Source organism: Phalacrocorax aristotelis, chromosome 8 (genome assembly GCF_949628215.1).
Source record: "Phalacrocorax aristotelis chromosome 8, bGulAri2.1, whole genome shotgun sequence".
NCBI lineage: Eukaryota > Metazoa > Chordata > Aves > Suliformes > Phalacrocoracidae > Phalacrocorax > Phalacrocorax aristotelis.
In genome coordinates, this window is record NC_134283.1 from 35,295,072 (window position 1) to 35,311,074 (window position 16,003).

Sequence of the window (16,003 nt, forward strand, 5' to 3'; positions counted from 1 at the left end):
GAATGGGGTGCCCACCTGACCCAGTAGCAGCACCAGTCCTGCCTCCTTGCAGCACCACAGCTGCCCTGGGACCCTCTCCAGCCCCCAGCCCCCTCTGTGACCGCATTTGTGCCTGTGCAATGTGCTGTGGAAGTGTCACAGCTTGCTTCGGGCCCCCTCTAACCTTTATGCAACTGTATCAGCGCACGCGCCGCACACCCCTGCAGTGCCGCGGCTGCCGCGGGGCCCTCGCCAGCCCCCGCGCCGCGCCCCCCGCCGTGCTACGCTTCTCACCCGCAGCCCCCGCGCCCCCCCCCCGCGCCCCCCCCAAACCCCACCACCGCCGTCCCCGCCCTCGGCCTGCAGGGGGCGCCACGGCCCGCCGCGCGCATCGGGGACGCCAGGGGGAGCCCGAGGCCGCGCGGCGGCGCGCGCGCGCGCGGCGGGCGGCGCGGGGCGGGGGGAGCTGCCGCCCGCGCCCGCCCTCAGTCGCGCTTGCGGAGCCGCAGCCGAGCGCAGGGCGCAGCGCTGTCCCTTCAGCACCGCTCCCCCGCGCGCCCCGCCGCCCCCAGTAAAAACAATTAACGGAAATCTATCCCCCCCCCCCACCCCGCCTCGCCTCCGCCTTCCCCCGCCCCCCCCCGCCCCGCCGCAGCGCCCGGGCCGAGCCGCCGCCGGTGACCGCGTGGTTTGCAGTAAGTAGGGGCTGGGGGGCGGCGGGAGGGGCGCGGGGGGGGCGCCCGCACCCCCCCCGTCCTCAGCATCCCCCCTCCTGCGGCGCGACCCTCGGCCCCGACGCCCCCGGGGGGAGCTGGAGGGAGGGGACGGACCCCCAAACCCCCCAGGGTGTGGGTTTGCAGGGCAGGGTTTCTGCACCCTCAAGGGGGGATGTGCAAAAAAATAACTGGGGGGGGGGGGAGCACCCCTGGGGCCAGACTGCCAGCGGGAGGTGCGCCCATCCACTGTCAATGTTTGCGGTTGTGTCGGTGCCGGTGGCAGTCCCGATCGGTAACGCTGTTTGCGGCGTCGGTGCATTGGGAGCGGCCGTGCCTGGGCTCTCGGCGGCGAGTTTTAAGGGGTGTTTGTGGGGTGTCTGCGTAAGGCACGGCAAATTGCATGTGTGATGTCAAGTCGCAGTGTGGTCCGCGGTGTGTCTAGAAACCCAGGCGTAAATCCCAGGTAACGGATAACACTAAGTCAAACCGAGCAGGGTGAGGCAGAAATCCTCCCCTTCCTGCTACCCTCGTGACATTGATCATCTTGCTGGTTTTAGGTCTGGAAAACAAGGTCCAAGAATGGTGAAGCTGGGGAGTAATTTGAACGACAAGAACAACAAACAACCATCCAACGAAGATGGTTTTCAAACAGTTCCTTTGATCACACCTTTGGAAGTAAACCACCTGCAGTTCCCGGCTCCGGAAAAGGTAAAACAAAACCAGACGGTGCTCCTGCATGATTCTGCACACATATATGCCCCTTGGTTTTCACTGCCTTAGTGCCTTATTGGTCTCTGATGATGTGACCTGTGCCATAGTGTTTATTCAATAAATGAAAAGGGGTTGTCTTTTGTAGCGTGTTTATCTGTTTTAATATGGCAAATAAGCACGCAACTGTCCGCCAACTCCTCCCCTCCTCAAAAAAGCCACAAATATTCCTTCATAAATATAACTGGAAAAGGTTTAGAGTGTTTCTCCTGCAAGTGCTGGAGTAATAGAGGGGCAGTTTACAGTGCGTTATTATCAGTAAGATTAATTGCCTGCATTGAGAGTAATGTGATAACTCTTCCAAAATAAGCACCATTTTTAGTTACCTCAGTTAAGGTTTATTTTGTTCTCCATGGCTTTGCAAAGCTTATCTGGGCATTGATGATGCTGATTTCTCTGAAGAAAGCGGCTGCGTTCCCCCATGCATGGGGTGTTGGTGGAGCAACCCAGGGATTTGTTTTCCGGATTGGCTCCAGCCAGGGGACAGCTTTCTCCCCTGTCCCCTCAACACTCTGAAAACTGAATGCAGCACTAACATGTCCAGAAATGTGGGTTGGCGATTGGCTGTGGTTTGGTGGTTGGGGTTGTTAGGTGCAGTATGTACTAGGAAATCTTTTGTCTATATCGATGCAGTGACGATGCATATCAATATAACCTGGTGAGGACATGATGAGACCGTAAAAATCTGCATGCCCCAACAGTCCTTGCAAAAACAAAGCCTGTCTGCAGTGTAGTTCCCAGATGCCACAGAGATGGAGCCAACTCACCCGAAAGTACACACAGAATGATTAGATCTGACAGGATAATGGAATAATAGTAAAATTAACACTGATGATTATTGAACATATATCCTGTTTTTACTGTAGTACAGAATGAATTTTCTCTGAATACATTAGGAGAACATGATGATGGATGTGATAAAACTGCCTAGATAGGCAAACTATGTTTATTTTATGATAGAGCTGAGTCAACCGCCTTGATATCCTGGGAACCAGAACCGTGCTGGACAAAGGAGCTAGTTTCATTCTCCACATGCCTCGTGGCAATCAGGAGCAACTTCAGGAGCATTCAGGAGAGTTACACTTCCCCAGATTGTTGTGAATGAGAGACTAAACCAGCCCGTATATATGACTCTGATAAATAAGACCGAGGAAAATAATTCAGGCAAAGCAGTATGATTTATCATAAAAGTCTAAAAGGTCAGAGGAAACTATAGATGTGTAAAAGTAGCTCATTTGGTTCTAGTACAAGTGGCTCATTGAGATCACACAGTGTCACACAATGTGAAATTTAAATGACTCGTGTATCAGGTGAGACATGGATAACCTAACAAAAATCCTTTCATGCTAATGAAGTGGTAATGAGTGTTCTCACAACCACCACGTTCCAATTGCCTGTTGGTGAACAAACACTGGAGTGTATTGGTCTGGTGTGATTCCTTGCGGATTTTTCTGTTTAAACATGACTACATCAATAATTCACATGTTGTTAGGTTACATTACCTTCATTAACATACATTACTGTCAATGCATCTACTGACATCCATATTTTTCTTTGCTGGAAGAGTGGGATGTGTCTCCAAGAGTGCTAATCGTGATTCAGAACTCGTTAGAGTCAATGGTATTGATTTCTGCAGGCTGTGGCTCAGCTCCTCTGTGCAGTAGACCTGGAGTTAATGGTGACTGGAGATCCAGTTACAAGGAGGAGGGCTTCCTTATGGTAAAAGCGAAATAATTCACAATCTGTTTCTTTTGCTCTTCGTAGAACAGATTCTGTTGGGTGAGTCCTAGGGCAGAGGGTGTGTTTAAAGACCTGCTAATAAGGAGTTGAGCCTCAGGTGAAAAACTTGGGCAAAGGTTAAGTGATAGGGGGAAATTTCAGCTTTGTACTTTGGAAAGCAAAGCTGCTACTGAGTTCAGTTAGACCGTGAGCCTGAGGAAGAATAGACATGGATTTCAAGTCTTTCAGAGAGTATTCTTTAGACTTGCCTTGCAGTCAGGAGGCAGGGTTAAAAAAATACAAACCCTAAAATCGATTTGACTTTTTCTGTCTATTCCTAAAACCTGCCAGCCGTTGATTTTTAGCTTGGGAGAGTGGGAACACAAGCCAAGGCACTTTTTGCCGCATAAATGACTGAAGCCAAAACAGCTTTGGGTTGGGGTCTGCATGCAACAGCTCAGAAAGGCTTTGCTAGCTCGTTTTCTTAAATGCAAACCCATCGTTGCTCACTCGTAACCACAAGGAGGCAATGCTCCTGGCCCTGCTCGCCGCTGCGAGTCCCATCGCCTTTGCCTCTGCAGCAACGAGCTCATGCGCCCTGGCATTTTCCTGTAAGTGAAATAAAAAAAAAAAAAAGAAAAAAAAATCCCTGCTAAATACTCCCATTTCTGGTCTTCTCTTCACCGTTAGGGAGTATCTTCATTTAAGATAATGTGAGCTTTCAACCTGGATCTAACCTTGGGTCTGGGGCAAGCCGGGGTGCATAAAACCAGAGGAAGGAGGTTTGGCTGCAGCCTGGGGCTGTGTACTTGCTCTAGCTTCAGCCTGTTTGGTAAAGGAGGAGTAGTACAGGCTTTGGCTAACGATCCAAGAGTATACTAGGTCTGTGTGGGGCAACCCAACTGCTGGTATTACCAGCATGCAGTAACACCTTCACCTGGTGTATGTATATTGCATGGCAAAGGTTTGCAAGCTCTGTTAATTTATAGGCTTTTCCCAGTTGAGTCTTAGACACCTGCATGCAAGTTTAGAGAAAAACAAACCCGTTGTTTGTCAGTATACTTACCTTTGCAGATCCTTAAAAGCACCCCACAAAGTCTATGGAATCCATGGACTGAAAATTGTGTTTTAAGGGCTGATTTTTCTTCATTTTAAGGATATTTTTTGTAACTGGATGACTTGAGAGTCACTCAAAGTGACTCTCAGCATTGACCTCTGTGTTTCTCCGTACCTTTGTCTCTTTCAAAGTGTTTTCGGTGACTGGCTCCCTTTTCTGAGAAAGGGTACAGAGAAGGAATATAAAAATTAGGCTGTTGCTCCTGTGATGTAATCCCTAAAGCCCACCTCTTTTCAGATAGTTCCTTGATTATAAGAAATTGAGTGGAGGGTGATAAGGGGAAGCACTTTCTTAAAGGTATGCTTAGACTTGTTGGCTGTCCTTTTGGGGATACTTTCCTAATAAGCTTGTTTTTTGCAGTGCTGTGAGGTTAGCAGCTCCCTCTGACTTCTACCTTGATGCTGTCACAAAAATCGAGGCAGGAATTCAGGAGGCTTGAGTTTGGCAATGTTTTTTAAAAATTACTGGCCACTGGACTGACTATTTCTTTTTCCACCAAATGAGGATGTCTCCTCCCACAGCTCGTGCTATTCCTCCTCCAGCAGCAGCATTCTCATCCTTCTGTCAGCGGTTGTATGGTTGCAAGGGGAGAAATGTACCCAGGACAGTAATTTTTTCCCCTAGGGTGCTTAGCCTGCTGTGTATCTATATTTATTGACTATCTTTAGGCATTTTGCTTGCCCCCTCTTCTCTTGCTGGGGTGGCATTTGCAGAAGGCAGAGACAGATGCTCTTAAATCATTTTTGCGTGGCCCTTTTGCTGAAGTCCATCCATGTAACAGGAATAATGCCATCACCAGTGACAAGCTTTTGACCTGGCTTTTTATGTCTCTGAGTTTCATTTCTTCTGTATTCAAGAAGAAGACGGGGGGAAAAAAAAAAAAGAAGCCTTTTTCTTTTAGGATCAAAGGGGAAGAGGCTAGCTGTTCACTTGTTTTCCTAGGCATAGACAAAGTGCTCAGCCTGTAATTGTTACGCGTCTCTGCAATGATAATACTAAAGGATATGCAGCTTCTCAGGGACCATACTGGTTCACTGAAATTTTAAAGGACACCAACTACTGGGGATGCCTTAGTCTCGGAGGCTCGCTTCAGTACAATACAGCAGGAAATGCCTCTGTTCTGGCAGTAAAAATCCTAATTTTACGTAATACAAAAGTGCATGAAAGCTATTGTCAGGGCTGAAAAAAAAATTCCATCATCTCTTTTGTGGGGAAAGCTGCAGAAGGCTTATCATGTGGTCCATTGTTCTTTATTTTGAATGCATCTGGAGGCTTGAGAAATAATTTCTCTGGTGACAAATTCCTGCCATTCAACCCAAGAAAGAAAAAAATAGATGTAAGTGCTCTCTTCAGATGCTTTTCCCATCCCGTGCTCCTGCCTCTTGCCCTCCCTGGCTGCAGCCCTCTCTGAGTGGCTGAGGCCGTGTGTGTAGACAAAGTAATCAAGAGTTCCTGAAAATCAAGAGGGTCCCTTGTCTTCACAGCCTGTCCCTCTTGGTTTAACAGAAAATATTGTTTTGTCCTGGCCAGCTGAGCAGGCATAATTAATAGTATGCTGGATGAGCGCTTTTGTACCTAGGGGACTACTTGCAGCTCTGTCCTGAAATACTGATGTCAGTCTGCCCTCTGCGAAGCCCAGCAGCCCACGACGGCTTTAGCCAGCCCTGAAGGCACAGCATGGAGCTGCTTTTGGGGTGCTGCTACATGTGGTGGGGCCAGAGGCAGCTCAGCCTCCCCTGCCGCTGTCTGGGGGGGCTCCTGCTGCAGCTGGGGACGGGTGTCTGTGCTCCGGCTCATGCTGCTCGTGAGTTTGGTGGGATGGAGCAAATGGCAAAAGGAGAGAAGGGGCAGGGCTAGTAATTGTGGCAGCTGAAGGAAGGAAGAGTAAAAGGGAGGAGGTGGATGCAAAGGGAAAGAAAGTGTGAATAAAAGAAAGGAAGGGAATAGAGGATATTGCAAATGTGAAGGAATGGGCAGGCTGTCTTGCCTTTCCCCATCCCTTCTCCACTTGGGATACTCTGCTTGATCTCCACAAACACCAAAGTCTGAGCCTGCCTCTCCTGTGACATTTGTCCCCTTTCTGCACTGTGCAAATCCGTTTGTCCTCTAAACGTGTATTTGAATGTAAACACCACCTCTGCTCATTAAGCTGTAATAAATATTTGCAGCAACGCTCACTCTGACAGTGCAGTGTTTCTGGGGTAACCTATTTAATTCTGTTTGTGCGTCTTGGAGAGCCCTACTTGAGGTCCTTGGCAGTTCATGCTCCTCCTGTTTGGATATAGCTGCTGTCAGGCTAGGCTTTACCCTACAGCACACTGAACACCTCTGTGCACGGGCAATCGACTTGCAGCAGGGCTGTGCTGCAATCCAAGCGTGTGCTCACAGCCTTCGCAGGCACCTGGCGTAGCATTCAACTACCTCACTTGCATACAGAGAACATGTTGCTGCTGCAGCTCGAGTGTGAAAAGTCTCAGGATTTGTGTAGCCTGTGCATAAATTTATCTCCTTAACTGTACTGTTACCGGTGTCTGAATTACATTGTTTAAAGCTGCCTCATGTCTGGTTTTGTGAGTTCCGTTGCCAGTCTTAAACCCAGTTATGTCTGCACTGCAATTCCTAGAGCTGCATTCTGCAGGAGCAGCAGAAATGGACACAGGAAAAGTGTGTTAGTGTATGGATGTTTGGCTAAGCCTATTGCAATCTATTCTTTATTCTAATATGGAAGCTCGTTGCTGCAGGTGGAGGTTATTTCAGCAAGACTGTGAAGTGAACCCCACATACCAGTTACTTACTGGTCTGGGAAGTAAGACTGGGCAGGATTCTTGACTAGTGTAAATCAGTGTAATTTAGATGAAATCAGTGGAGCTCCGCTAATTTACCCTGGCCAATTTACCATCACTATAGCTGAGTGATTGATTCTTTTGTCTGCTTTGCTCTACCCTCTCCTAGCTGAATCTACTGAAATCAATTTTTGTCACCCCTTCATAGCCTCCTGTGGGTTCCTGGTGGTTATGGTCACCTAGGGATTTGTAGGGAGACTTAGCTGGATAATTTCCAAGCTCCCTTTGTGCTTGCGAGCTATGCTTTTCCCTTCTCAGCTGCTTTCAGCTCCCAGTGCAGCCTTTGCGTTCTGTGCTGCCTTTCATCGGTGATGCCAGGGCTGATTACATTTGCTGTCTTTGTCCTTTTGTGATGTTCCTTATGCCTGGAATATCCTCCTGGCAGTGATTCAGGAGACCACTTTTTCTACCACCCTCTGTGAAATTCATTTCCAGCACACCATCCATTAGATGAGCTGATACAGGAAGAAAAAAGCAGTGTTTCTAATGATGCTGGATTTCTCCATTGACTATGGATGTGATCCCCAGGCAGCTTGCTTTTTTTTTTTTTTTTTTTTACCTTCTTTTTTATGCTGATTAATATTTCAGGCATTCCCTGTATTCAGATAGTGACTAGGATGCCATGGGGACTACCATTACCTACATGCCAAATGCCAATTTCAGTACTAATCTCTGGGAAGTCTGCCTGGTGAGATGTGTTCATCCTCTAGATTTGGAAGCACAGCTGTCTCTTCCATCGGATGGGACATAGTCGTAATCATTTGGGAAAGTTTGTAAAGACCTAATTGTCTAAAAATCTGGGAATTTGGGGCATGGTGATTGCCAGGTAGTCTCAGAGTACTAGTCCATCGAGTCCAACATGTCCTGTTTCTAGCAGTAGCCAGTGCAAGAGTCAGAAGGAGGTACCGTGGACGCTGCAGTAGGTGTGGAGCGGCTCATGTCTATGAATGTTTCATCCTAACCCTGCAAAGAAAGGGATTGTTTTAAGCCCTGAAACATGATTTTTCCATCTCTTTTCCTATACTCTTTTACTGCTAAGTATTTAAACTTCAGCTACTGTTGGCGATGTGCACATCTCATTTGCTCTTTGAAGCTGGCTGTGTGTGAGGATGAGAGCTTGTAGGTCACTGGAGAATTTTGTGTGTGAGCAGGTGGTGAGTTTTAGCCACCCCGTTGGCTTGTAGCCCATAAGCATAGAAGCCAACTCAGTCACAGCAGATTTAGTGCCAAGACCTGGGGTCACCATTGTGCTATCATCAGTAACCTGGGCAGCAGGCTACAGCTGGGACTCGGTCTAAGGTCCTTCTCAGCTATTGATGCTCAGCTGGGTAATGAAGGCAAAGGAAACCACGAGGTCAGTGCCAGTGACAAGTTTATATTTCCTCTTTCTGAAAGGAATGAAGAAAGGCATGCCTTTGGAAGCCAAGAGTCTCGTTTTCATTTAAAAGTGAGCATGACTAACCCACATGGAAACTAATGGGTGTGTTACAACCATTTTGTGGGGCTACAAAGTCCAGCTTTGAACCTGGAGGAAACCTTTCTCCTTGGTAGGAGAAACACATTTTGTTTATCTCTTCTGTCAATCTGAAAGCCACTCTGACTGAGAGACTCTTCATTATTAATAATTCCAGGAAGTAGTATTTTAAATTTTTATGGCTTGCACTTCGCAGCACCTGAACCACAATATATTACACGCACCGTGGCAGTGAAGTGGGAATTACAGCAGGGCTGCATGTCCTTTTTCGAATGAATAATTTAAAGTTTTCACAATGCCAGTTATGTTAAATATTATTACTCATTTCTTCAGGGAAAACCATAGAGCTCAAACGCAAATATAAAGTGGCAATAAATGATGTTACATTTAGCCAGTCTGAGACAAGACTCAGAATTCATATCAGTTCATTTTCTGAAACACTTACTTCATCCCATTGCAGGAAAATTCTTTTTGAGGTTCCATGCTTAATGTGATATTTTTCCATTTGTCACATTTCATGTCTAACTCTGCTCCTTCTCCTGAAAGCAAATGCTTTTAATATAGTCCACTTGGTTCGAAGCTTGCTTTCTTTTTTCTTTCAGCATCCAAAATCTCTAGATTTCCCAGCAGTCTCCTACTGTATACTTTCTCAAGGTTGTCAATGATGGATTTCCTGCTGGTGTACACAGACTCTCATCTGTTCTTTCTCACCTCAGCACACCTATAATTTTCCAAAGCATCACTACAGAGAAGGTGCCTGGTCCTGCATTCATTAAAGCCAGGGAAAGGTTTCCTATTGATTCCAGTGGTGTCACTAGCATTAAGCCTAGAATAATAAGTGCATTTAGGTTTAGGACTCGATAAATATATTAGCAAACAGCATAATGAGAAAAACCTTGCTTGTGTGGAGCAGCGTGATAGATGTGGCTTGTTCTCCTGTTGTGTCTGGGTTTTTATAACTTTTACAGGCCATTCTCTATACTCTGCTACTGAGTTCTTGCAAAAAAGCTTTTGAGGGATTGGAATGAGGAACCAGAAGATGCAAGAAAGAAAACAGAAAGTAAAAACCTTTCAAGACATGGAGAGTGTTATTACCTCTGTTAACCTAGGATGATTGAAGACAACGGTTCTGCAGAGAGCTGCCATTTTCCATAGAGCATTTGACTTCCTACCCACCCCAGCCATGTCTCTTGCTAGCACCTAATCCCAAAAATGTTACATTTATATGAAGAATGTGCTGTAGCTACTATTATGGCTCAGTTAATGAAAACCTGAGAAAACATGGTGCACCGTAAGTAGCAGTGAGCTGTGGTCTGTCTTCCTGACTCAACCACCAAATGCTGGTGTGACTCAGCACATTACTAAGCTTTCTTTTTTTTCCCCCCACTTTTCTTTTTTCCTACTCCTCCATCAGTAATATGGAGGTACTGGGGTCATGCTGGTATATAGAGCGCTTTGAACGTCTTGCTGAAGAATGCCACAGGAGCCCTGATCATCGGTATTATAACTGTCTGTGAGGTGATTGAAGGCAGCTTAAGTTCTGATCTGGCCAAAGCGCTTAAATGCACACTTAACTTTAAATATCTGACTAATCCTGCTGATGTTAATAGGATTAGTTGCATGCTTAAGTGCTTCGCTGAATTGGAAGTTAATGAGTTCAAATGCTAGATAAACTTGGTTTTGGAGGAAGCTGCAAGGACTGGCAGTGTGGATTCCTGTAATCAGATGTGTCTTTTTGCTGCTCTGTGGAAGCCCTTTTGTTATATTCGTACAATCAGTCTGCAGACTTCAGCTAGGAAGCAACTTTCAAAGAACTGCTTTATTTGGATGTAAAATGAAGAAAGTCCCAGGTAATTTATTTGTGTCCCCTTTATTGCATCTGTCATAAAGAGCAGTCTCTCTGCAGTTTAAATGTGGAGGGTTTCTGGGAAATAGCATGAAAACATTAAGAACAGGTTACAGCAGCAATATAATTTTCAGGGAGATCCCCTGAGCCAGTATTCTTCTAGACTCTGTCCACAGTACTGACTTTAAAGTGCTATCGATAGGCTGGACTGGGCTGGCAGGGAGGCTGCTCTCTTTAGTGGACGATCACAATGCGCAAAGAGAGGCACAGGCATAAACTGGTGCTGGATCAGAGCCTAGATAATGAAACGCAAAGGCTGACAAGTGTCCAAAAAAGTTCAGAGGGTATTTATCTGGCAATTGCAAAAGCTCAGACAATCCAAAAAGCTGATGGGACTGGTCTTGCTTTTTAGTATTAATTTATAGGTGCGCAGGTTGCTTTGTGAGATTATTATTTTTTATACATACATATATGTCTATATAATTCCCTGCCCCAGTAAGCTCACTGTTAGGGATGCCAACATAAAACAGCCAGACCCATCTCACCATGAGGAGTATGAGTTAAGACAAGACTTAGGGAGTGTGCAGGTGGAGGTGAGAGCTCCAGGAGGCAAGTGCAGAGAATGGGCAGAATGGTGTTGCTGCAGCGGGGGTAGCAAGAGGGCTATTTGTCTTTTTTGGGAGTATTCAAGAGACTACTCGTCCATTTAAGCACCGGTTTGATTGTTTGCATTTATTGTCTCTACTCACGAGGCCAGAGCACAGCCAAGCAATGCTGCCAGCTCTGGAAGTTACCCCCTTACAGTAGTTTATTTCCACTTTAACAGCATTGCAGAGCAGGGAATGAGGAGATGGGCATTTCTTTCATTTCAGTTTGCTTTGAATTGCAAGCTACACAGGACCTCAATTTTATACTCCCTTTCACTGGTTTCAATCAAGAATAACTCTACTGAAGTCAGCAAAGCTGCAAAATGGACAAGAAGAGGGAACAGGGATCATTCCGTTTGATGTGGTTTGTAATAAACGCCAGTAGCTCTCCCAGGAAACCTGTCGTGGTGTGAGATGAATGTACCTTGTTTGCATTGAAACAGTGGGATCCTGGGCTCTGATGGAACTGCCCTGGGGCAGCCGGTGATAAATGAACACTGATCATTGTGCTGACTGTGGAGTCAGTGGGGTTTTTATTACTGTACATCCAACAGCAATTTGGTTAGAATTTTTGGAAGACTTTACTGCCCAGAATTTTTTCTTGGTGACAAAAAGGAAAGAAAAGGTGAAAAAGGAGTGATGGCAGGGAATGGGGGAAGGCAAATCTTCCTTTGCACCCAACCCAAATCAGAAAACTGGAAAATTAAAACAGAACAACCAACCAAAATAGCAAAAAACAATGCTGCTAAAATATGGAAAAGAATTTTTATAAGATTAATTACTCCTTTTCTAAATTTGCACTTAGATTAATACTTGGTGCTTTAGAAAAGTTCTTTTAGGTTTTGACCGGCTCTAATTTAGACTTGTTCCAGAGGCACTCACAACTGACACATGCATGGGAGGCCGTCGAGTGTAGCCAATGCTCTGCTAAAAGCTGTGTGTCGGGGAGGCTGTATGTGTGTGTGTTTGTGCATTATCACCTGACAGTGTTCGCTCCTGTCTCTGGATACTGCTGAGGTAGCCCTGACTGGGGTGGTCTCGCTAGTGCAGGAGGCTCAAGGAGTGTGATGAACACAACTCAATTTCCAGAAGCGTTTGCGTGGGCTTCCTGGTGGCAGCTTGTTGGTTGGAGAGGGGCTGCACATTGCTGCAAAAGTGGGATCTGTGCTTAGGCTTATTTATTTAGAGTGTAGGTGACTGAACAAGAGGTAGCTCTTTTCTTCTAAATGTGCACCACCCCGTGCCCTCAGCAAAATTGCATTTTTATTGTTACTGCCACAATACTGAATGCTACCCCCACACTACAGGTTGTCAGTTTTCTCTTTGTCCTTTGTAATTTTATTTCTGTGCTCTTCTTTAAAGAGGAGACCTTACTGACTGCCCTGTCTTTCTTCTGCTGAGTAAGTCCACCAGGTGTCTGACAAAGATTCTTCCGGAGAGCAGATATTTAGCTTTTGCAATGCCAAAAGGCATTTAGCAAAGGTACTTCTTACCTCTTCTACTAAAGCTTTTTGATACCTCTGCAAATTTCTCTGCAAAACACTGACCAGCAGGATGACTATGGCTCTGTGCACGGACACATTTCACTGCTGGCACAGCCAGCAAATTGGGTTTCAAGTACCTTCTGATCTGGCTGGGGACTGAGCTTACTTACTTATTCACAGACGTGATAGACATTGCTACTGGACTTGAATCTGATGCCTTGTGAAGGGCTGTGTGGGTTTATTTTCAGTCTCATGCTGTATCCCTATAGACAGCATAATTCAAACTTTCCTATAGAATAATGGTGGAATATAATGACAGTTAAAAATACCTGTAAGAAAACCTGCATTAATGACAAAGAGTGGAAGAAAATGTAAATTATATGTAAAAACAAGTAAGGTTTTAAATTTTTTTCTTATATTCTGCTTCTTTGTCCTTCATTATGACCTAGCATTAGAGTTTGTGGAAAAGCCCTCATAAATATGTAAAGATTTTGTCTGAAACAAAGATTTACATCAAGCAGGAAGCATGAATTTGGGAGAATTGGATATTGTGGCTGTCAGGCTTGAAAACAGAATGAATGCAATTGCTGAACATTGTTTGGCAGGTGTTGATGGCTGACATTCTGTAATTTACTGGACTGGGTTTACAAAAGGCCAGCGAGGAGACTGGAAAGGTAGGGGGCCAGCTGCATGGAGTCCCGAGCGCACTTACCTCCTTATGGGTGAAAAAATGAACTTACTGCTTTGTTCTTAACTCAGAGCTAACCTGGGCCAGTTTGTCTTGGCTGGAGAGGGAGCTTTGCTTTTTTTGGTCCACAGTGTGCTGGACTGCATTTCAGAGCATAGTGGGGTTTTATTCAATAGTAGGTTCAGAGTAGGTTCAGCGATCATCCCCAACCTGCTGAATCAAGCTTGTCCCCATGTGTCATTTCCTATCATCTATGTTGTGTCATCAGAAATCCCGAGTTCCAAAATGCTAATATAAATGTTATTTGGGTGGCTTTTTGTCCCTTCTTCTTCCCAAGTCTTAATGTTGCAGATGCTACTGTAATAAATATTATTGAGAGGGATTCACTGAAGGATGTAAATATTCATCAGTCTTTAATGATTTGCATTTGAATCCAGAAAATTGGCTTATGACTCCACACTGATTTTCTCTTACTCTGATTTTCACATGGCATTAAGTGCAGGAGGATTAAATACCTGGGATTTTTTCTGGTCCAAACCAGACTTTGCTATCTTCATTTGGAAATAAGTTCTTCATTAGCTGGCAACTCAACCTTGTGCAGCACTTAATCTATTTCAATCCTTCAAGATTGTTTTTTTCCTAACACAGATCTTTAGGATGACTCTTTTCACTCTCATATGAACCAGTCACCACTCCTGGAGTACTTAATTTTCACCTTGGCAAGGCTGACAGCTGCGTAGTCCTGCAATTCAGAACGGGCGGCCAAAAAGTGGGAGTGTTGGCCCTGGGTTTGAGAGCTGCAATGTTCTTTCTATCCTTTTGTGTTTAACCTGTCCGAACGTTACAACCCACACCAAACCATTGTACGCTTTGTGGACCTTGTCCCTGGGCTGGGAATCCTGTGCAGAAGCGCGGTGGTAGTGTGGGCTGACCACCGCAGCCCCCTTCTCTAGGGTTGAGCTCCAGCGCTTGGCCAGTGCTGAAGACAGGGCCATTTTTGTCTTCTCTTGCATGTTCTAGCTAGAGTAGATAGTGTCCCTATGCGGGCATGCTCTCATGATATTATTTAGCTGCATAGGCTCATGGATGGGTAGTCTTTTGAGATTCTCGTGTATAAAGTGATGGATACGCTTATTCCTCTGAAGGGCTGTTAGTTTCAGAGTACAGCCCTGATGCTTGTCCCCTCTGGGAGCAGTTGGCATTAGGTGTTACCTTTTCTGTGTTTGCAGTGAGTGCATTTTACCCAAAATATTTAGGGCCATTCTAGATTACATATAAATTCAATGTAGTTTGGCAATGCAGTTTTGGTAATTTGACCGTACCCTTTTAAAAGCCACTTACGGCTTCTCCATTGGCATAAGACACCTCATTTTTATAAGATTAGTAGGACCTGGATTAGTCAGCAAATGATACTGAGATCTTCTGGGAAAAACCCGAGGTGATAGTATGTGGTTAATATTGATAATCTGGAGCCTGAATAAATGAGACACCAAATGGCCTAAATTTAAATTGGCTTCAGTGGAACTTGTTAGGATGGGGCTTTTAATAAGCGGGTCTCTTCTTTAGGTTGGGCAGTTATTCTGCATGTTCTACCTGTTGAATACAATATAAAAATTATGTGCCTAGTCTTATACAAAAGTGGGTATCAAACATTTTGCTGTTAGCTATTTTAAGACTCAGTGTGATAAGCTCACTGTCCTAGGTCTGTGTATCTGCCTGACTATTTATCTGTCTGTCTTAGTTCCTGAGGGTATGATGAATTTGTGTTAATTTATGGTTCTAAGATACTTGTGTAGGTCCAGAGGATGGTTCATATAGAAAAGCTTAGATAACAACAATAACAAAAAAACCCAAAACCCAGTGTGCTGTGTGCAGAAACCTTAAAAGTGTTGATATTTTCCAGGTAATTGTGAAAACAAGAACAGAGTATCAGCCTGACCAGAAGAACAAAGGAAAACTCAGAGTGCCCAAAATTGCTGAATTCACAGTCAGTTTCACTGATGGTGTAACAGAAAGACTAAAGGTAAGAAATGGTTATTTTGCTGCCTTCTGATGCAAATGCCATTCATTTTAAAATAACTGAATCAAAGTGACAGTAAAGACATAACAAATTTAACACTCCACTCATTGCTAGGGTCAAAGAGAGGTTTATCTGCATTAGTGTAAAGTCTTTTTTTTTATGACAGGCATGAAAATACCTTCATAACTAGATGTAAAGTAGGAAATATTTTCCTTTTCCCAGGAAAAGTTATTAAAATATTTTCTAACCCAAACTGAAAGTAAATCAAGTTTAAGCCTTTTTTTTCTTCTCAAACATTTGTGTTTAAAAAGAACAAAAAGGTCACAGTAAAGATTGATTGAAACAGTTTGTTTTGCCTTTTAAAAATCCTTTTGTCTTGTAGTCAAACAACCCTTTTAATATTTAAAATATTTTATTATTATATAATGATATTATTACAGATTAAAAACCATTATAAACTGCATAAAAAAAGATATATTAGACAAGTATCCAAGCATATCCTGTCCCGTAAGCAGTTTTGGTTCACAGGAATTGGAATTTTCTGATGAAAAATGTTTCCCTGAGAAATTTTCAACAGGCTCTACTCAAACACGGAAAGAAACTCATGAATTATTGAGTGCCTTCAGTTCCTGTTGACTGCAGCATATTAGAATGGCTCAGTTCCTCCTAAAATTAGACTCCAATTGTGTAGCTGCTAGTATT

General features: G+C 44.6%; 1 protein-coding gene across 2 annotated transcripts in view; it reads left to right on the plus strand.

Moving 5' to 3' along the window:
• Positions 1-449: 449 nt before the first annotated feature.
• NSG2 (neuronal vesicle trafficking associated 2) overlaps positions 450-16,003 on the plus strand; it is a 38,196-nt gene continuing 22,642 nt past the window's right edge. The window contains exons 1-3 of one of the 2 annotated variants that reach the window (XM_075102453.1): positions 450-674; positions 1,253-1,403; positions 15,185-15,304. In XM_075102453.1, coding sequence (XP_074958554.1) covers positions 1,275-1,403; positions 15,185-15,304 — 249 coding nt within the window. In that variant the 5' untranslated portion in view covers positions 450-674; positions 1,253-1,274. The remainder of the gene's footprint in view (positions 675-1,252; positions 1,404-15,184; positions 15,305-16,003) is intronic. The other variant, XM_075102454.1, reaches the window with a different exon arrangement.